Below are 22,768 nucleotides of genomic sequence, written 5' to 3' on the forward strand. Positions count from 1 at the left end.
ACAAGATAAGGTGTTACACTTTAAAGATGAGCAGCTCAAAAAGTATTACAAAATCTGAATGTAAACAACATTCATTTGGAGAATGACTTGATCCTCTAATGCTATTTTGTATTTCACAGTTCAGACATTAAACAATAGAAAAGTTAATTTTTCCCTATGCCCCAAAATAAACCACCAATGTCAAATACTATTTTGGTTGTACCATGCTCTCTTTTTGGCTGAATTTTCAACTTTCACCTAATCTCAGTGATGAAAACAGCTGGACACCCTGATATCTAATTTTCACCTACTCTGAGATACTTCTGTAAGTCCTAAATGTACGCCGCCCTGAGCCCTTCGGGGGAGGACGGTCTATAAACCCTATTATTATTATTATTATTATTATTATTATTATTATTATTATTATTATTATTATTATTATTATTATTATTATTATTATTATTATTATTATTATTGATGATGATAATAATAATAATAATAATAATAATAATAATAATAATAATAATAATAATAATAATAATAAATGACATCTGCTAAAAATGAAGTGAACTCATCTATGCTTTTTTCTTCGGTGCAACAGTACAGCTAACAAATCCTTTTACATTATGTGTCCAACAACACTAAAAGAGGGCGATCTCCCATTCAGTAGGGAAAGGCCTTTATACAATTTCCTCTTCTGTCTGTTGATAACTTTTGCTTGCCCTCATATGGCAGTAATAAAGCCACAAACAGTCACCCCAGAGCAGAAAAATTCCATGCAATCCAGGCTCCCTGTCCCTTAGAATTATTCAAGATTTTTAGTTAAGACCTTTAAGGGTATTACATAGATGTACTGGTCAATGGCACAGTTCATGTGTAACATCAAACCACAGTTTGCCCTTATGGAAACAAGCCTGGGGAAACCTTAGTTTTGCATGACTGTCCTCCATGCGCACACACTGCTGGAAAATTAAGCACTTCTGAGGCAACCATAATTTGTTCTTTCACCCAAATTGTAAGCGATGGCTTGTTCTCTACCCTGCAGTTCAGGACTCCCAATTAAAATTTAATCCTGGATGAGGGTAGGAAATAAGCCATTATGTGTAAATTAGATGAAACAACAAACTATGGTTTGCATGCAAAGGCAAAGCTGTAAACAAAGGGATGCAAGGGGGCAAGTGTGCAAGCCTGAGGACTCCTTAAACTCATTCTTACATATGATGCTTGCCAAGATCTCATCAACAGTTACCATGACATTTAATAACTTATAGCTGAAGTTATGAACTACTGAAAATTATTTTTTTGAAGTGGAAGGAAACTCCTTCTGATGGCTGATTCTGATGTGTAAATATAATTTGAGGTGACATTTTAGAGAGACAGAAAGTCGTTCTAAGAGCTCCTCAAATAATATTAGCAGACAGAGCGGGCTGGGAGTTCCAGTTTATGAGAAGACCTACAGGAGAACAGATCTATATGAATATTCCAGACTAAAAAGTATTCATATCTTCCCATACCAATAACTGATTAATGGTTTCAGCTTTCCCAGATCAGGAGCTCTGAAGAATAGATAACCCATTAATTTAGAAACAAATCACTTTAATCTTTCCTCAAGAACTATCACACTTAAAAGACCAGAATACAGTAGCCATTTCAGTAACTAAAATGGGAAACAGGTAAAAAGTCCAATTGCTAACCAAAGCATAGCTTAGTGATAAATGCTGAGTTTGGATGACAGGAAATTCAGAAGGCATTGCTTTCACATCCTGCATGTGAGCTCCCAAAGGCACCTGGTGGGCCACTGCGAGTAGCAGAATGCTGGACTAGATGGACTCTGGTCTGATCCAGCAGGCTAGTTCTTATGTTCTTATGTTCTCTTTCAAATCTCTATTCAGTCATGATGATGGGTAGACCTCTCAATATTTATCAGTTTAACTTACCTCAGGTATTGATGGGAGGCTAAAATTCCCTTCTGTCAAGACATTTAAAGCAATTTACAATTCAAAATATGAAATGACAAAACAATGAACAGTAGAATTGTCTCAGGCTATTGGCTCTCTTCTCAGCAATGGATGGCATAAATGTCTTGGCTTGGATATCACTTTGTCTTTCGCTCAGGTAACATGTTAGCTCCAGGGAAGGGAGAGCTGTTTTCTCTCAGGACAATGACAGTAGCTTCAGTTAATGGCATGAGATCTGTGATCTCTTTCTGTTAACAATTCACCAAAATTTTGCTACTGTCAAACTGATCTACCTTCTTTCTGTTTCTTGGATGATTCATGTTTTAGTTTTCAGCCTGGGATAAAGGTGTGTACATTATTTTCATTTCTGTACAGTGTCTGTACAGTGTATTCTGCACAGGATTTTAACTACTGTGAGCTAGGGTGCTGTGTGGTTTCCGGGCTGTGAGCTACTTTGGTATACATTTTTTGTTTGATAAGCAGGGTTTAAAAAAGTAAACTTATTTCATTTTTTACCAATAGCATCTAAGTTGGCAGTACGCCACCACAATTCAGTTCCACAAATATAGTAAAGAAATCTGTAGGTAACATTTTCTATATACAACGTAACACCTTCTGAACAGAATGATTCATGAACATTTCTCTTTGGTATACATTTTTTGTTTGATAAGCAGGGTTTAAAAAAGTAAACTTATTTCATTTTTTACCAATAGCATCTAAGTTGGCAGTACGCCACCACAATTCAGTTCCACAAATATAGTAAAGAAATCTGTAGGTAACATTTTCTATATACAACGTAACATCTTCTGAACAGAATGATTCATGAACATTTCAAAATAAATAATTTTGCAGTTTAAATATTTTCACTGCAACAGAGAGAGCAGAGGCTTAATTTATACAAAAAGAAAGCAGACTGTTTGACATTTTCAGGTGCTTCTTTCATTTACCTGATGTTAGTAGTAGTTATTGGGATGGGAATCAAGTCCAACAAAGAAGTTCCACCACCTAGTTCCCAAAAATGAGAAATGTCTTTGGGCTGCAAAAGAGTTTCTCCATATTAGAAATTTGCATGATATTCTGAAGCGCCATTAAGATGACCCTAATATTCCTACTACTGTGATACCACAGACATGCATTTAAAACATGAGATAATAATTCACCAGAGACGCTTGGCAGTGCCCAACTCAGAAGAGCCTGCACCCTGCAGAGTTGTGCCAGCCTAAAATTGGATGCTGGCACAGGTGGGGGTGGGCTAGGGGCGTTCCAGGGAGCAGACTTACTTCCACCAGTGTAAGTCTGTTTTGCCCTATGGTGGGATTTCAGGTGGGCAGGGGTTTTTTGGCTTTCACTGTCGCCCCACGCCACCTGGAAGCCCTCTGGAGGCAGTACAGTGGTGTCACAGTCTCCAGACACTGCAGTTTCTGAATTGGGCCATAAGATTCGAAGAAGTATAAACTAACACGTTTAAAATTGTTTTTTTTTAAAGCAATAACTCAAGTATACCAGTGTTGCAATAAAATACATGCAGCATATGATGGGAAGACATTTGCTTCCAATATACAAGCACATACTAGGAAATCACAACTCATCAAAGCTGCCAAGCATGTGTCATCTATGTTTGTGTAGAAACAAACATATGCTTTGTGTTCCACAGCTGTGGTGAATAAATTTGTAAAGCACCGCAGGAGCCCAACATAGATTATGACCTTCCTGTCTGAACACACTGAATGGTGGACCCCAATTTTGGTTAAATTGTTCACTTACATTGACCAATACGGTTCAATTCCGGAGACGTGGTTATCATCAATAATAATACCAATCCACAAAAAAGGACCTACCAACGATCCTGGAAACTTTCGACCAATTAGCCTCCTGTCCATTATTGGGAAGTTTTATACTAAATACCTCAAAAGTAAGTTAAAAACATGGATGACTGAAAACAACCTCACAGGCCCTGAACAAGCTGGGTTTAAATCTGGAAAATCCACCATGGATCATCGCCTAACCCTCTACACTCTGGCAAACAAATATCAATCCAAGGGTCAAGGGAAATTATATGTAGCCTTTTTAGATCTGAGTAGTGCATTTGATACAATTTCCAGAAGTATCCTATGGTCAAAATTAACTTATCTCCAAATGGAGCCACGATTACTTATGTTTATTCGTAAATTATATAGCAACACCACTTGTCAGGTCAAATTAGATCAAACGGGTATATTATCTGAAAAAATTCCAATCACCAGAGGGGTCAGGCAGGGATGCGTATTGGCACCTCATCTCTTTAACATCTACATAAACGATCTTCAAAACCACCTTAGCAAAGTTAATGGCCATCCTCCTAAAATTGGACAATGTCCTGTTCCACTCCTTCTCTATGCTGACGATGCTGTTATTTTATCCCAAACATCCATTGGACTCAAAAGATATCTAAGAGCTTTTTTTGACTACTGTGATCTCAACAAACTAAAACTAAACAGTGAGAAGTCAAAAATAATAGTATTTTCCAAAAACTGGCATCCTCTTTCCTGGAAAATCAACAATATTGAGATCAAGCAGGTACAATCCTTTAAATATTTAGGGATCACTTTTCAATACAATCTAAAATGGTCCCTTCATAGATCCTGCTTAATCTCATCAACCAGACGTACCATGTCTGGCATAATCCAATTTTACTACGGAAAAGGAAACCAATCAGTAAAAGCCGTATTAAAAATTTTTCAAGCAAAGTTGTTGCCTAAAATCCTCTACGGCATCCCAATTTGGATAAGCGATTTCCAACGTGATGTTGAACAAATCCAAGCATATTTTCTGAGAAGGATTTTGGGAGTCCCGAATAGTGTCACCTATCCAACTTTATGTCTCGAAGTTGGCCTCTCATATGTGGAAACAGAAGCTTGGATTGCCACCATAAAGTATTGGCTTAAAATACATTTTAGATCACTTGCAGGTGATATAAACTCAAACCTTTTTAAAGACAACTTCCAATTCTACTGGTTCAAAGTCATTGAGAACAAAATCAGAACCATAGGATTTGATTTGGACAATGTTGGGACTGATAGTGAACTGCATATTTTCAATCAGATCCGCGAAAGACTGAGGGATCTGGAACATCATCGTTTCTATCCAACAAAGGCGGCTGTATGCTCTCCCCGCTCCCTCGGAATACAACCAAGTTAAAGAGCAAGAGCTAAATATCTCTCATCTCTGTTATCCATTAACCAACGTCGTGCATTCATGCTAGCACGCCTCAATATTTTCCCATCAGCGGAAACCTCAGGGAGATACCTCCAGATCCCTAAACATCAGAGACTATGCCGTTGCGGATGTGGATCTATAGAAACCATAACTCATATTCTTCTGGAATGCTGTCTTCACAGTAACCTGCGCATGATTTTAATTCACCCTCTGCTGCTTCCAAGACTTGAGCACTCCAAGTTCCAGACCACTCGCTTTCTGCTAAGTGACTGTAATCCATCGATCACCTTGGCAGTGGCTAAATTCTTGGAAAGCATTTTAAACACCCGTATTTAAATGTTTTAAAAGTTTTCTCTTTTAAATGGAAATATGCTAATAATTTATATGCCATTCAAGGTTAAAATGAATGATTATGACCAAGACACAGGGATCAGGACCAAGATCAAGACCAAGGGCCTTCTGCTTCTCCCCATTCCAAGGGGTGTTAGTTGATCCACTGTGATGCTGAAAATGCTTAGAATACTATTCTGGGGTGTTTTGGATTGGGGGAAATGGCATGGGGGCGAGGTAGAAGCTTTTCTTCCTCCTGTGCTGTTATCCCAGCCCAAACTGGGCCACTGCAGTCCTCAAAAAAAAATTGGTTCCCTGGGCACTTCCTGTATAATAACTGAATGATCTGGGAAGTCATACAAGTTAGAAAAAGTGTCCAAATCTATTACATATCTTTGGAGTTATCTGGGTTTTCTGTGGAGGAGAGCCAAAATCATTTGTATTTAAGCAGCATGCAAATCAATGACATTTCTTCTCCTGGAAAGTAATTCTTTAGAACAGAAGTATTAGGGCCAAACTAGACATGACTTTTTAAATGTTGGGCTGGGGTTTTCTGGGCCTCACCTGCTCTCCCCAGTCATGTCTAGTCTGGCTATAACCACCCTGAGCCTGAAAAGGGCATTATAAAAATAAATAAAAAACGAATAATATTTCTCTTTTGAAGAACAACTTTTCAGGGGAAGAAGCACTATTGGCTTACAAGCTGTTTAAATGCAAATGTTTTTAACTTTCCTCCACTGAAAATCCTAGTTAACTCCAATAGAATAGAGCAGATAAATCAGTTTATTGCAATTGCACAATTCACAGGGTTCAAAATCTAATGTACAGACTAGGAAATGAAAGACTTCCCCCAGGTAGTGAAACCATTCAGGCTGAACTGTTGTTTGGAATGTAATTACAGGACAAGCTCCTACTGGACAGTGCAGAACAACTTATAACATGCAGTTTATCCCATAGTAGATCTATAGTAGTGGATTGTCAAAATACTTACTGTGTTATGCCCTTTTCCTCTTCTTCCAAAAGTATATTCCAAAGCTAATGTTGGTTTTGGAATTTCATCCCTAATAAATCAAGATACCTTCCTTTGTCAATTTCCACCGAAATTATATTTGGATAAAGCTACTTTTGCTCTAACATCACCACAGCTTATTCACAAATATATAAGAGGGACAAACAAGACAGTTACACCCTACTGATAAAACATCCTAGACCACATTGAAAAAGAGTAAAAGCTGTACCCTATGACCCTCTTTCTCTACATATTCCTTCAATAGAAGAAGACGTCCTACAATAGAGAATTACTTTTTCTGATGAAGGAAAGTATTTCATTCTTTAAGAAAGTGTTCCTCTATTGGATAGAAGAAGCCTGATCAGAGAAAGTCAAGAGCTAGCTTAGTGGACGAAAATCATAGGAGACAACACTAAAAGTGTGCTCCCATACACTCTTACAATTAGGAGTGCAATCCTACCCAGAATTACTCCAGTCAAAAGCATTAATTTCAACAGGCTTAACTGGAGTAACTCTGCACAGGATTGCAGAATTACACCTTTTTAGGTTCATTGAAAACAATGAATTTAAAAAGAGCTTAGCTCTATTCAAGATTGGACTGTAAGCCTTCTTGAATTTCCTGACGATGTATTTTTGAGTTTGTACAATTATTTGCTTGCATCAGCAAAGCACAAACAGAGGAAATTAAACAGTTTTCTGGAATCCACCACCCCCCGCCCATTTCTGCATGTTGTTAACAGAATATGGACATTTATCTTCATTTTTATCCAGCTCCAAAAAGACATAAAATGTGTGCCAATACATTGTAAACAAGCTTACTAATGCATAAAATATCATATTAATCAATCTCCTCACCCGCTTACTGAAACTTGGCCCAAATAATGAATCTCATAAAATACCAAAATACTGAGAAATAAATATTTATCACTGAGCCATCATGAATGCCTCAATGAGAAACCCTCTTGATTGCCACAGATATTATTATGAGGCCAAAGTGGAAAATGCAATCTGGTAAGCTGAAGGGTGAAAGCCAGCCTTACTGTGGATGATAAGCTTCTTTCTCCATGGATAACAGAGAAGTGATGGGAGAAAGGTTAAATCATCCTCAATTAAAGTGTGAAAAAAAAAATCTAATCTCAGGATTTGAGGTAGTCAAATAGTCTAGCAACAGTTAGAAACCTTTTTAATAACTGAAGAGCCGAACTATCTCAAAATTAAAAGTATTTATTAATTTACTTCATTTTTCACCAGCCTTTCTTGCTGAGTCTCAAGTACCATTGAAATAATGTATAATTGAAAATATACAATTTAGCATTATTGATAATAGACATGTTGATTGATAATCCATAAAGGTTATGTAATCCAATCACTGGTTGCTGTAAGAAGTGACACACACAAGATCTTACAATTCGCAATATATAAAGCAGCCCCTTGCATTAGCATGCATCTATTGATGGTTTCCACTTCGATTACAGGCAACTTTCACCTCAATCAGCTCCCTTTCTCTGAAAGATTTCCAAGAAGCCCTTTAGTTCCACAGAGAGCTTTTCCTGCCATTCATTTCATGCACTGGTCAAATCTAGAATCCTTTGCTGTTCTAATATACCTTCAGTTAATTTTTTTTTTCAAGAGCCATATTTGTTCCCATACTGAGTCACATTTCACTACACAGCCACTAATAGCAAACCCCTTATCTACTGTCTGAAACCATCACTCTGGCCTGCAAGGACTGAAGATCACAGGTTTTGTATAATCACTTCTGTTTCGCCACAGTTCCACCACAGTTGTTTTAGAGAACAATGGCTGGATCCAAAGATTTCATCCCATTAACAAGAGAGACTTCCCCATGGCTTTCTGTCTTGCTTCAGGAAAAGAGCCACTGATAGGGGACATTCCCACCCATATTTCCATTCTTTGAATGTACCCTATTTTGTTATATTTTACAAAGTCATTGCTGATGATATGTAGAATGTTAAGTGCCCAGAAACTATAAAATATTTCTCAAAACTTAACACATACCTGTCAAGACACCTCAATATAATAGTAGTCTTTCCCTAGAAATTAAAAATAAACAAAGAACACTACTGTAATGCCATTACAGCATAAACATTATATCAATTTATGTGTTGTAATGCATTCTTCTAATCACTTCCCAAAAAAGTGTCTGAAAATTATAAACTTAAGGCAATTATTTGTAGTCTGATTACTGAAAAGTTAGCTGCCAACTTTCGATCAGAGGGTAGCTACACTGCTATTATTATTATAAACTAGTGGAGATGACAAATATAGTAATAACAATAGGATACTTAGAAATAAAGACATCAAAGTAACAATCAATCTACCCAACTGTATTAATCTGAGAAATCATTGGTAATTGTAAATAACAGGTTAAACTGATGATTTACTTCTGGTGCAATTGCTGCAAACTAATGAGATGGAAATCAAAGAATTCATGAAATATACATAAACATAAAGTAAATTGGGTGTATTGCTGCTGTAATAATTTGGGTGCAATGTGAGACAGATTACTATGAAAAATGGCCTTTAACATTAACTGTTCAGTTGTTTTCAAAGGCTGAAAATTTTCTTAAAGCTTCATATCACTTTATTATCAAAGGCTTTCATGACCGGATTCAACTGGTTGTGGTGGTTTTTCTGGGCTGTGTGGCCGTGGTCTGATAGATCTTGTTCCTAATGTTTCACCTGCATCCGTGGCTGGTATCTTCAGAGGTGTATCACAGAGAGAAGTGCGGGTAGCGTTTTCAGTCCATTTACATTCATATTCACATTTGCATTCCCCGCAGCAGCAATAGTATTGGTGAATGCAAATCCTGTGTATGGTTGAGGTCCATTGTCCATGAATCTAGCATGCCCTTGGCCTTTGATTCTGGTATTTTTAAGTACTGGTAGCCAAGTTTTGTAAATTCTCAGAGTCTCTTCCTTCTTGTTAAAGTTGTCTTGGTGTTTATGGATTTCAATGGTCTTCATGTGTAATTTGACATAGTAACTGTCAGAGTTGTCCAGAATTTCAGTGTTTTCAAATAAAATGTTATGTTCAGTTTTGTTTAGAGCATGTTCTGCTACTGCAGATTCTCAAGGGTGGTTAAGGCACCAGTGTCTTTCATGCTCTTTAATATGAGTCTGAATGCTGCGTTTTGTGGTTCCTATCTAGACCTTTCCAGCTGCAGGGTATGTGATAGACTCCTGCAGAAGTGAGAGGGTCTCTCTTGTCCTTTGCTGAACATAGCATCTGCTGTATTTTTCTGGTATGTTTGAAGATTGTTTGTAAGTTATGTGTTTTTATCAGTTTCCCTATTTGATCTGTGATTCCCTTGATGTATGGTAGAAATATTTTTCCTGTGGGGGGCTGTTTCTCCTCAGTCCTCTGGGTTTCTCTTGGTCTTAAAGCTCTTCTGATCTCTGTTGTGGAGTAGCCATTAGCCTGCAGAGCCCAGTCTAGATGATTGATTTCATCAGGGAGGAGGTGAGGTTCACAGATTTGTTTTGCATGATCTGTCAAAGTTTTGATTATACCCTTTTTTGTTGTGGGTGGTGGGGTTTTTATGTAGATACCGGTCTGTGTATGTTGGTTTCCTGTATACTGTGTGGCCCAATTGATGGTTGGGTCTTGGCCTTTCGCAAACCCAACCATAAATTGGGCCACACAGTATTCCTTACAGTGGTTTTACCATATTGTAGCAAAAAGAAAATGGAGTAATGTAACATCTTAAGGTCTAATAGATTTATTAAGGCATGGGCTAGAGTTCCCTTCATGACACATATTACGTAAAGCCTTAGTTTATATTATATACACAGTGGGACAGCTGAACAGGAATTCTGAACACAGGGCAAAAGGCTATGAAATACAAGAGGAATTTAGACATGTTTACTTAGATGTGTTCAGAAGTGAACTGTCCATCAGAGTTTTGCAAGTGGACATCTGGTAATACAGAGGTGTTGTTGAATATAGGTCAGTTCTAATCATCCAGCCATTTAAACAGCAGTTTATTTTCACTCAGGGTGGTTTAGAAAAATGAAATAATTCGCCAAATAATCAGCGAAAATAAAACATACTTCACTGAAGATTTGGTTATTTTAGCTACTACTAAGAATATTTTGCATACATATGTTACAGATTCCTAAACCCATGCAGTGCAGGAAAGATTTTGTTTCACTAGAACTGATAATTTCAACGATTAACTATTTTGAACAGCCTCATTTAATTTAAATATATGGTAATTTGGTAAAAAAAAATCAATTACCCCATTTTTATTTCCAATAAAAAATATGGATCTTTCCCAACATTCCAGTCCATCTCTGTCACCTTCTTGATTTTCTCTCCTGTCTACTTCAGCTTTAGCAATATCCCATAAGGTGTCACTGGCAGAGAAAACAAAACAAGAATGCCGTCATACAAAATAAGCTTCCATTGTTTCCAGTTTCCAGCTATACCCAAACATATCTGCTCAGAGAGTTTTCTCCTATGAATATGTTTATTAAGTAAACTGTGAACAACATTATGGGACAGTACCCAGAGAAATTTTCATCTGGGGTGCCTGAGCTATAGAATACTCCAGACCTCTTATTCAGATTAATAGTCTGACAGTGCAATTCAAAACGAAGTTATCTATATATCTACTAGCAAAGTTGACAAATCCTTGCATACTTAAATCTGGTGATGGAACTGTGAACTGGCAACACAGGTCTTTTTGCAAACCTGAAATGAGCTCCAGGTTTGCAGAAAATCTAAATAAATAAATAAATTGGTGAGCTTAAAAAAGCCAAAAAACTATAAAAGGAGTGGCTGTATCTTTAAGCAACAGATTTCTCTCAGTAATTGTTGCTAGGATACCACAGATTCCAGGCTAAGTTCTACCAGTAAAAAAGGCAAGGGGGGGGGGGGGCTTTCCAGGCCTGTTTTGCCCTTTGAAGGTGGACTCATTGGGGCCAGGCCTAGGGTTGCCAGATCCAGGTTGGGAAATTCCTGGAGACTTTGTGATGAAGTCTGAGGGCAGGACTTGGGGAGAGAAGGGGCCTATAATGTCATATAGACCACCTTCAAGAACAAAAATTCTCTCCAGGGGGGCAAATCTCTGTTGTCTAGAGTTCATCTGATGTTCTGAGAGATCTCCAGGTCCCACTCAGAGCTGGCAACCCGAGGTCTGATAGCAACCTCTGGGTGACTTGATACCACCCCACTCACATGACTCAGCTAGACTTGGCTGCTTGCTACTACTGTTCAACAGCAGCCACCTTATGAAAGCCAGTTAAAGGTTCAGAGCAGGATCTGTGAGACCCAGGTTCAAATTCCCATTTTGCTGTGGAAGCCCACTGGGTGATTATGGACCAGTCACAGATTTTAAGCCTAACACCCTCACAGGGTTGTTGCTGTGTGGATAAAAGGAGCAGAGGTGGCTAATGTGAGCTGCTGTGGTCCCCACTGGTGAGAAAGACTAGTTTTACAAGGTAGAGATGCAAAGCTTAGGACAAAGGGGCAAGGAAAAGCTGGTGGCTGTTGAGCAGATAGGAGACAGGATTGCCAACTTCAGGTTAGGAACTTTCTGGTGATTAGAGGGGTGGCGCCTGGGGAGGGTGGAATTTGAGGAGGGAAGGGACCTCCACCTTTCAAAGCAGCCATTTCCTCCTGCTAAACTGGTTTTGCCGATCTCCAGATGAAAGCTGGAGATCACCTGGAATTACAACTGATCTCCAGGCGACAGAGATCAGATCCCCTAGGGGACTGACTGCTGTAGCTGGAAGGTCCATTGTGATTTCAGGAGAGCTGCTGCTGCTGCCACTGCTGCTGTTATGCATGGGGGAAAGCAGTTTGGCAGCTGGAAAGTTGTTGGGGGCTGAAATGGAGTGTTGGGATGGGGGGGACAGAAAGAGAAAGTGATGGAGTGGGAGCAGAAAAAATACAGAAAGTGAAAGGCATGCAGGAGAGAGAATTTAAGAAGAAAAGGGATGGCATGCAGGATAAAGAGAGTGACTGAGAGAAGCTGGGAGAGCGGAGAGGAAGCAAAGGAATGGGATAGTTCATTCTGCAAGTGCCTTGCGGGTCCCCACTTGTATCTTTCTAAATCCATTGACTTCAATGGACTTAGAAGACTGTAACTAACCATTTAGGTTTCTACTGTTATTTCCTTTGACCTAACTCTGTGGTACTCTGATTGATACATGTGGGAATACAGCATTTTATCTTATAACAGTCTCAGAGCAGTATTGCATATGTACTCTATTGCTGTCTTTGTCCTTTGAACATCATATATGCTTCATTTTCCTAGAATTGCTTGGAAAGTTTTTTTTTCCTTTGGTGGTAGTGGAAAGTGCCATCGATTCACAGCAGACATATGGCAGCCCCATAGGGTTTCCCTAAGAGACAACCCTTCCCTAGGAGACAACCCAGACATTCAGAGATGATCTGCCACTGCTTGCCTCTGGATAGTGACCCTGAACTTGCTTGGTGGTCTCCCATCCAAATACTAACCAGAGCTGATCTTGCTTAGATTCTGAAGTCTGACAGGATTGGACAGGCCTGGTCAAGACTTTTTTCCTTTAGTAGTGCAGAATTTACACAACTGCAAATGTGTTTCTAACTAACCCTTCCCAATAAATTAGATGCAGACTGCCAAAAAAAATGTTCCAACAGCACAAGAAGGCTTGAGCCAAGCTTATGAAGCAGCCACTCCAAGTCCTAGTAAATAACAAAATAAAATAATAAAATAAAATAAACTGTGTCTATGATAAATTTCAAAGGGTAAAAATGTACTAGAAAGGGCAAAAAAGTGTCCTTTTGCTTGGACAAATAGTGAGAAAGATTGTGTGTTTGTATGAAGTGACATGCAAAACTGTCCCAAATTGCAACAATTCAGTTCCTATACTGTTAATCACAATTTGAGGCACAGATTTCCCATGACCTGGTAATTCTCTGAAGTCTAGACGTTTTAGGTTGCCCTAAAAAGCAGCCACAGGTGGCAGAAGTGGATCAGACCATGATAGTAGGAAAAGTGTGTGTGTGCATGCAGGTTAACCATTTGCTGATTCCTTGAATTTAAATGATCCATTGAGCAGTATGGTAAAAACCCAGTGGGATTAAAACACAGGCTCAATAAGGGCTCCATACCAGGATTTGAAGCTATGAGGAAGGGGGTACATGGAATTTGGACCTGGGACACAAAAACTAGCAAATTGGGGGTAATCAGCTCTCATTCCAAATCTCCGTCCTTGCCATGACTAATTGCATAGCCTAAAGCAAATTTCTCTTTATTTGTTCATTTTCTATCAATAAAGCAGCAATAGTAACCAGTGTCAAAGGAGACGCAATAAAAACGAGATACTCTGCAAACACAAAGGGATATGGAAATGATTAATTAACAATCATCAATAAATCTAATTTCGGTGGACAAAAAAAATCAACATACTATTTAAATCAGGAACTATATTTTGAGCAAAGCAAACTCGGCAGCCAGAAAAAATTCCCGCAAAATTTCCCCCACCATTGAAGTCCAAAACAGGAGGTCGGGACCGGGCAGGAAGAGGGCTGAGCGAAGAATGGCATTTTGCCATTTGTGGCCACAAAGTGGGATGCAGATCAGCCAAAAGAGATAACCTAAAGGAGAAGTGGTGGTTTGGCATGCGGACACATAGCATGTGCAGTACGTGCATATGGGAATCATGCGACCACCATCAGCAAGACCCTCTTTCTTCTCCCTGGGGAAAGTGGAACTCCACGCAACAATCGCTGGATGCCCGAGACGCGATGCAGCAATAAGGAGGTAAGCGAAGGTGATGCCCCATAAGCCCAGTTACCTGTCCCCGGGCATCGTTCCTCGGGCCCCACGAAAACGCCCCTCCAAATTCTTAGGCCTTTGCAGACTCCCGGTCTCCATGGGAACTACTCCTATGCCGGAGACTTGGTGCGACGAAGCATCATGGGAGATGTAGTTCTTTGGCGAGTGACGCGTTTTATTCATACGATGCCTGCTTTCATGTCTTTTTTGAATTTCCAATCCCTGTTTTGGCGCACGATTCGGAATTAGCATTATCAGCAATGGCAACTGCGGGAAATAGATGTAGAATGTGTTTGCATCAAGGTTGTTTAAATGATTTTTGATAATTCTCTGCGTACCAGGATGTCATTTTGAGGCTTCCGTGGCTTAAGTTTTTTATGTGGTCTTTAGTTTAGAGTTTTTAAGTCTTATTTATGAAATGAAAGTGAACATATAAAAATCGACTTGAAATATTCAGTTAGGACACACATGTATCTTTTAATCTTCTGGAGCTGCTTGACAGTGTCCTTTTTAAAAACGGTGCTTCTGCTTGTATGTTTTACTGTGATACTATCGTTTTTGTGAAACAATCTACAAATTTTAATATTTGTGTGGAAATATGAGAGATATAAATTAATTTTATTTATATTTTGCATTTCTACCCCGCCAATCTCCCAGAGGGACTCGAGGCGGTTTACATATGTACATGATAAAACAATACAAATTGACTAAAGAACATAATAGAGTTGAAATTGTCTTAGACTGATGTTGCAGAATAAAATGCAAGAAGTTTTCTTTGATGATCCCTTTATTAGAATGTTTTACAGTCATAAAAAATATACAAAAATTGTTAAATATCCACAAAATAAAATACAAATACTCTACAAATAAAAATTATATAACATTAATTTATTTGAAGTACAAGTTCCATTAAAGTATCTCTTTATTAGGTTCATTAAACGATTTTCAAGGACTATAAATTTTTGGATGAAACAGACCTATATAACTTCAGTCCACATGGAGAGCTCTCTCTCCCCACCCCCATAACCATCATTAACCCACATTATTTAACTAAGACATTCCAATCCAGCTCTAGTTGTATCCTAAAATTGTATTTATAACGCACACACTCCTGAAAAGAACAAAATGAAGAAAGGCAGCATAAGCTTTCACATCTGAATCTGGATGTATAGTGTATTATACATGCAGAATTTGCAGGTGCCAATCTAGGCAGTGATGTCTGCACAAAAGCCTGCTTTTGTACATGGATTGCTTTTGCTGGATTGGGGCAAGAACGTGTAGTGGTTGAGATAATGTATGATACAATAACCAACTACTGTACCATAAATAAAATGGGTACCGAAATCATATTATGGACCTTTAAAAGTATATTATTTAAATTACTTTGAAACAAGCAGCAAACACGATGACAAGTACAATGTAAAATACCTACCAACTGTTCTTCTTTGGATGGTCACCCACTCCTCTAAATGTTGATGCAGGCTTCCCACTTTTTCTGTAATTTATAGTACATTCCTATGAAGAGTTGCATCAGTTTAAGGCCATGGCTTTCAATGGGTTTAGACTGGGCTAACTCTGCATAGGGTTACACTGTCAGTTCATTTCTTTATGTAGTTTACAGTAGTCTGCATCCTTCAGTGGATTTCAAAGAATGCAACTCTGTTTAGGAATTCAGTGTTAATCTAGAGCACGTTCTCAAAATTTACCCCACCAGCAGGTTCAGGGTAGATAGAGAACATTTTACTGCTGAATAATAATTTTTTAAAAATCATGTTGGGAGCCTTGTACTCAGATACCCATTTATACGAAAAATATAAAAATTGCCATGTCAGAATTATAGCCAGGTACAAAATTATCTATTCTTTCTTCTGCTGAATGTAACTTGGTAACTAATGAATGTAACATGGGAACCAATTTCTATAAATGGCTCACATTTGAAAATGAGATTAAACCCCCCAGTAAAGTTTGATAACCTTTTATATCCAGTTGCTCAGAAAAATAAAAAGTGCTAACTGAGGGTCAAATTACACTTGAAACTGGCAGTTTTATGGTTAGAACTCCCAGGGGTCTTAAACAACAACTAACTCCCTCACCAGCATCTCAATTATAGAGATGCCCACTCAACAAAGGGGCAAGAAGGATGGGGTTGTTAGTCCTTTTCTTCCATATTACTTTCCCAATGCATAACAGTCCTGCAGAGTTGCAATATGTGTCACTGAAGCAAAAATACAGACAACACACTCTGTGTATGCATATTTGACCTAAAGAAAAATGACACCACTTTGGGCCATTTTAGATTGGGAAAACAGCATGGGAGAAAAGATTACTCTACAGAGTGGCTAGCTAACCTGCAAAAAATCTCCTGTTCGTTGAATACAGTTTTAATGCATAGAAATGGGCAGCTGAAGCTTTTCATGGCATGGAGGTAAATATCAACTGGTAAATAACACCCAACGAAATTTAATTGGATGTTACTTACAACTTTTTTAGCAACCTCTCCCCCCATCCTGATACAAATCTGAGAGAGCAATCCTGTGAATGAGTGAGACTGGCAACTGCCTGTACATGTGCAATTTCTGTGTTGGCTCCCATTTAGGCAACAGCCTGCCTGAGATCAGGAATGCTCTCACACTTCTGCCATTTTGCAGTATTAGCAAAACAGAAATGTTCAGAAGGGCATTTTAATAAACAGATTAGGACTGCAATATAATAGAACAGTCCAGGAGGGCACTTTTATGCAGCAATAAGGTGTTAGTCTATTACCATGTTTATTGTATGTATCATCTTGCTTTTACTGCAACGTCTTACTTTCTGTATTGTTTATGGTATGTTATGTCTCAGTTTTCTGTTTGCACTGGTTTCTAATTTGGCAATCCTAGTGTAACCCCTATGTTAAGAATGGGATGACCCAGGAAGGGGTGGAGTCTGAAAAGAACCAGAAGGCTGCAGAACTCATGAGGTTGGAGGAAGCGAAGCTACCAGGTTGGGACCTGGATATATCATGATAAGCTCTTAACACCTTATTTAAGGGTTTTTGGGTGCGAATGGTGAGAGTTCTTTTGGGGACCTTCATCATCTTGAATCCAGTTCACCAAGCCTCTGGAGTTTCATGAGCCACCCACTTGCAGGAAGAAATGGACTTGGCATTACAAGACTGTAATTAGAAGGACTTGAAATGAAACTTAACTGGACTTTGAAGTGTATTGTTAAATGTTAATGTTTAATAAGTGTTATATGTTAAGAAAAGTAAACCATTCTGTTTAAAATTTAGTTGTTGCAAACTCCTTCCAAATTGTATTGTTTAAGACTTTCACGGCCGGATTCAACTGGTTCTGGAGGGTTTTCTGGGCTGTGTGGCTGTGGGCTGGTGGATTTTGTTCCTAATGTTTCGCCTGCATCTGTGGCTGGCATCTTTAGAGGTGTATCACAGAGAAAAGACACAGTGAGAAACAGACCACAGCCACACAGCCCGGAAAACCCTCCAGAGCGACTCCTTCCAAATTTTGCCCCACAGAACCCATAAGCTGAGGTTACACTAGCTCTATTGCATTGTTTCCTAGATGTTTTATGCTACCTAGTTATGTAAGCACTGTCCCTCATCACTTTCAGAAGTGATAAGAACATTATAACTGTTTATGGGAATAGTAGGGATGCCCAAAGATCTGTTCCGCACAGGCCAGGGAAGCAGCTGCACACTGGCATATATGATGCAGGTGGAGCCCCGGGACCATTTGCATACTCCCGTGCAAGCAGTCCCGGAGTGGCTGTGGCCCACGGAGGCACCTTTGCACGGAGGCGCTTCTGTTTTGTTTTCCCAAACTTCTATCCCTGTGGAGCTCCACAGGGAAGAGGAGACATGCCTACGCTGCCCTCCGACCACCGGCGGTCGAAAGCCAGTGTGTGTGCGTCTCCTAATCCCAGCAGAGCTTCGCAGGGAGAGAAGGTAAGTTTGGGGAAAACAGGAGGTGCCTAAAAGCGTCGCCTTCAACCCAGCACTGTTTGTACAATGCTGGCAAGAAATGCTGTTTCCCAAAAGCCTTGCTCATTGAGCGAGGCTAGAAAACAGCGTTTCCCCACCGGTTGCAGAGGCGGCAGTCATGCAAACAGCGCACCTGGAGCAGTGCTTTTACTGTTCCAGGGGTGCTGTTTTTGGTCCCTGTGGAGTGGACCAAAGAGGTATAGTTAATCTGAGCGAGCTGAGTGATTTTAGTACCAATAACATTTTCTGCCCTGTTTCACAGTATTTACAATGTTCTCTTTTATGAAAATTGTTTCAATGTGGCTATAGCTCTCTCAAAGGAAAACTAGATAAAGAGAATTCCAGATTTAAAATATAATTTACCATCAAATATCAGAAGCTTCACTTTAAAAACATGGGGAAAATCTCAAATTCATGAGGAAACAAAACTCTTTGGTATCAAGTATTAGTAGTAAAAGAATAATAAATAAATGGTCCTGGGAAACTATCCCAAATTGTTATACGTAAATCAGCAATTTAACCATTGGCATTTACAGGGTTGTCCCCCCCTCCTTCTTCAAACAACATGCTTAAAAGACTTTTTCCATGTAAATGCTGTACTGCTCATAAATGCACCTCAAATACAGTAAGGCAAAAGTTCACATGGGCATTTTATCACCGTCACTGGCCCGACTGGGCCATTATGTTCAGGTATCCCAAAGGGCCATGGCATCTGCCAATCGGCATTTTTGCCCCACAGCAAGTGCCCCAGAGAGGGTAAATCCACTGATGCGGGCTCACACCATAACCGGGAGGTGATTCACCCTCCTCTCCCTGTATTGGGCCCTTAGTCTGAGAATGGCAGAATGTTCAAACGAAATTTTCTAGGTAGCTATTTAAAATTATAAGCAGCGAGTAAAAGAGGCAGTGTCCATAGGACTCATTCCCTATGTAAGTATAATATTAGACATCTTAACATTAACTAACTTTCAGTTGATTTGCAAAGACTAGATTTACAAATATGTGTTGAATCTATAACATCGGTTTGTAGATTTAGGAAAGAAATCAAAGTTAAACAGTTTGAGCTCACTCTGGGCATAATCTTTGAATTCCTGGTTATTTTGCTACATTCAAGCCTGAATTGGTCCTACCTTGAATTGAACGTGTCTGGCTTTTCAGGCTTGGTAACCTGAAATTTCTACTCCTGAAACTGATGGAAAAGAGGTAGAAGTCCTGGAATTTACTTCTTAAAACAAGTGGCATATATTATTTCAAATATATTAACATGATATAAGGCATCCCTTTTATGAATGTTTTAATTAAAACAACACTAACCCCAGCTATCATGGTACACTGTGGCTATAAGGCCACTGAGCTCAGTGGAACTTACATTCCAGTAAACAGGATTGCACTATTTGTGACTATATATCCTTACGCAGAGCAACATACCCTCTATACTTTCCTTCTCACATTTTATTTCCCTTTTTTCTTGTTCCCTCTTACTCCCCATCTTCCATCTTGTTCCCCATAATGAAAAACAAGGCTGTGGTTTATTTTATTTCAGGAAATGAAAACTCATTACCACATATCTGATTTCTGAATCTTTCAGAGTGCAGATCAAAAAATCTGCATAATGGGGCCTGGTACAGAAAGAGGAGATAGTTTCTACATAATGTAAAAAGTTTCTACACACCCAGGAGAAGCCGAGGTGCAGAAAAATAACAAAAATATACACACTCTTGAACAGAGAAACAATTTTTTAAAAGGCTGGAATCTTATTAGATCATGGTTAACCCCACAACACAGCCAGATTTTTTTAAAAAAGCACAGCAATGGGATTCATAGTGTTTTCTGATTGTGTTCATGTACCCATACCTATTCAAAGGAAGATATCCCAGAATGTAAGCAGATCCCCCTAAAAAGAGTTTTACCCATAAACTTTTTGTTGCTGAACATAATGAACTTGTAGTGAATTTAAGAAGGCCTCGTTTTCTTAATTACACTAGTTTTCCTTACAGATTAACAGGGTCTGTATCAGAACAGCCATCTATTTAAATATTTGGGTATGCTAGTATTTAAATGCCCCGTTAGGACTCCAGTAGTCCTTAAAAAAAAGAAGTAATCTTTTAAATCACACTCAGCTTGACCAGAACTGGTTCATGAGTAGTACCACTAATGAATAACCAAAGCCCACTTTTGTATGTGTGCTCCTGCAACACAATGCAATGCGATCACCCAGTACCATTCACTTTCAAAGGTACAGCCTTTTCATAACAAAGTAGGTCCTTTAGTTGGTCTGTTCTTCAGAAAAAATGGATGACAGCCTACATCCTTGCTATGTTGCCTTTCTGCTTGAAGAGATAATATTGCAGGAGCAGAGAAGTGGTGAGCAGCTCCTTTTTGCTGATGTAAATTGTTAATGTAGCTGGCAATCTGAAGAGTGATTTCAAGAATCTGAAATTAAAAAAACCCACAATTTTCAAACATGTCATTTCCAAACATTTTAAACTAACGAATGAGATGTATTTATCAAATAGATATGTGACTTCTGAATTGTGTGGCCTCCTGGCTTTCTGCAGAATTATCTGCTGCTGCCGTGAATGGCCTTCAGCCTATGTCGCAAAGTTGAGTTGGCTTGCACACTTATCACCTCCTTCTGGGGAGTAACCCCCAACAAATGCAATCCGACTCACTTAAGCTTGCTCCTTTAGTAGTCACATTGTCAGCTGACTCTTCTGCTACTCCCCTGAAAGTGCATTCTGTTGTCATGAAAAGACTCAGTGGGTTCTAACAAATACAAGCTCAAAGTCCCTAAACTTTTTGAGCTTGCAGGCACCCATAGCATCATGACAAAGGATGGTGGACACAATCAAATAGTGTCTGGCACAAGAGGTGGAGCGAACCACAAAATGGCTGTGCAGAAAGTGTAGCTAACTAAAAAGTGTGTCAGGGAATGATGTTATGTATAACTCTAATAGTAACTCTTGAACTCATCAAGCAGAAGCTCTGTTTAATAGGATGCCTTTTAAAACAGACATTCAGTTTTAAAGTAAAGATCCTTCTGCTGTGGAGTGGCAGTTGTTGATGCAATTTTTTAAAAATTCTGCGCAGCCACTTTGATCTTCAACAGCCAATCAAAATCCTTGTCCCACATAGCCCCACCCATTTTCTAAAAAACACTTGACAAGTGCCATGTCAGCCGGTACCATGGGCATCATGTTAGGACCCCTGCATTAGCTGTAGTGTTCTACTCTGTATGTATCAGTTTCTGCTTTAATAGCATGGTTGTCTTACAATGCATAGAGATTGAAAATACAAGCTAAAGTACATCTGAGTTGTATATGACTGTACTCTCATATTAGTACTATGGGGCTAAAGCAGAATTACAGGAAGATCTAAAAGTTAAGGAAGGTTAAAATCAGTATTTAAAAAATAATATTAAAATGAAGTTAAATGTTTCAGCTATAATTTTCTTCCAGTGTGAATTCCAAACAGCATCTCTCTAGCTAGAAAAGCCAGCCCTGATTTCAAGGTTGTAAAAGCAACACTACATAAGCATTACTATCTAAAAATAATGCACAGAATTGCTATTTCAAAAAATTATACAAAGTCAAATATTCAAGAAGCTTACAGTATACCCCCTGAGGTTGCATAAATGCTATATTCCATTATAAATCAATATGCTTTTATTGTAGCAACCAATTTCAAGTCAGGAACTATATAAATGACAGAGATTTTGGTTTAAATCAATGATTGAAATCAACCTTTTCCTTGGCATTTAAGTCACTAATATAATCCACCATGACGTTTGTCTAGTCGCTTTCAAGTCAGTCAATGGCTTTCATAAGTCCCTTTCTTTGTATGTATTATAGTATCAGCACTGTGTACCATATATGGCTAAGGATTTTCAGATCAATTCCAGAGTGTACATGCCACCAACCTGCTTTCTGCAGATCTCTGATTAGGGACAAATGAGAGGACATAACATTTCCATTCCCTATTCGTGAACTTCCTAAAGACACTTAGGGGCTGTTGTTGAATACAAAGGTCTAAAATAAATGAATCTTTCACTTGACCTGGCAAATAAATTGGTATGTTCCTAATGAATTGGTAGCTTTAATTTGGAGATGGGGCAGAATAATTAAATGGCTGTCACAAACACAGTCTATAACTTTAGGATACAAATGTTGTGTCGTTGTAAGCACTGTTGCCACATTTTAAGACTGCACTTCTGTTGGCTAACCATATCCAATGTAAGAATTTTTATTAGTTCTTGGGAGTTTCAACATGCACACAATGAAATAGTTTATTTAATTTTATCCTGTTCTTCCAGGGAGCTCAAGGTAGCTTACACCATTTTCTTTTTCTCATCACGACAATCCTGTGACGGTAGATTAGGCTAATCCCAATGTTACCTAGGTCAGCTTTACCTGGCTCTCTTTTAGGTCTGTCACCATAACCTCTATAGCACATTTAAACATATAAAGCAAACCATGAGTTTGTTCCTGATGGTCTAGCACAGTAACTGCTGGGCCAATTCCTCTGAAAA

General features: G+C 38.8%; 2 protein-coding genes across 2 annotated transcripts in view; both read right to left on the reverse strand.

Annotated features, from left to right (window-relative positions):
- DYNC2LI1 (dynein cytoplasmic 2 light intermediate chain 1) overlaps positions 1–14,407 on the reverse strand; it is a 32,837-nt gene extending 18,430 nt beyond the window's left edge. Inside the window, exons 1-5 of the mRNA XM_048483012.1 lie at positions 14,281–14,407; positions 10,734–10,851; positions 8,491–8,525; positions 6,454–6,523; positions 2,885–2,973 (exon numbers count right to left, since the gene is read on the reverse strand). Of these exons, the coding sequence (XP_048338969.1) occupies positions 2,885–2,973; positions 6,454–6,523; positions 8,491–8,525; positions 10,734–10,851; positions 14,281–14,360 (392 nt within the window). The 5' untranslated portion in view covers positions 14,361–14,407. The remainder of the gene's footprint in view (positions 1–2,884; positions 2,974–6,453; positions 6,524–8,490; positions 8,526–10,733; positions 10,852–14,280) is intronic.
- A 3,278-nt stretch (positions 14,408–17,685) lies between these two features.
- Positions 17,686–22,768, reverse strand: part of PLEKHH2 (pleckstrin homology, MyTH4 and FERM domain containing H2) — a 75,753-nt gene continuing 70,670 nt past the window's right edge. Inside the window, exon 30 of the mRNA XM_048483004.1 lies at positions 17,686–20,673. Coding sequence (XP_048338961.1) covers positions 20,488–20,673 — 186 coding nt within the window. The 3' untranslated portion in view covers positions 17,686–20,487. The remainder of the gene's footprint in view (positions 20,674–22,768) is intronic.

The sequence above is a fragment of the Sphaerodactylus townsendi genome, linkage group LG01 (genome assembly GCF_021028975.2).
Source record: "Sphaerodactylus townsendi isolate TG3544 linkage group LG01, MPM_Stown_v2.3, whole genome shotgun sequence".
Taxonomy (NCBI): domain Eukaryota; kingdom Metazoa; phylum Chordata; class Lepidosauria; order Squamata; family Sphaerodactylidae; genus Sphaerodactylus; species Sphaerodactylus townsendi.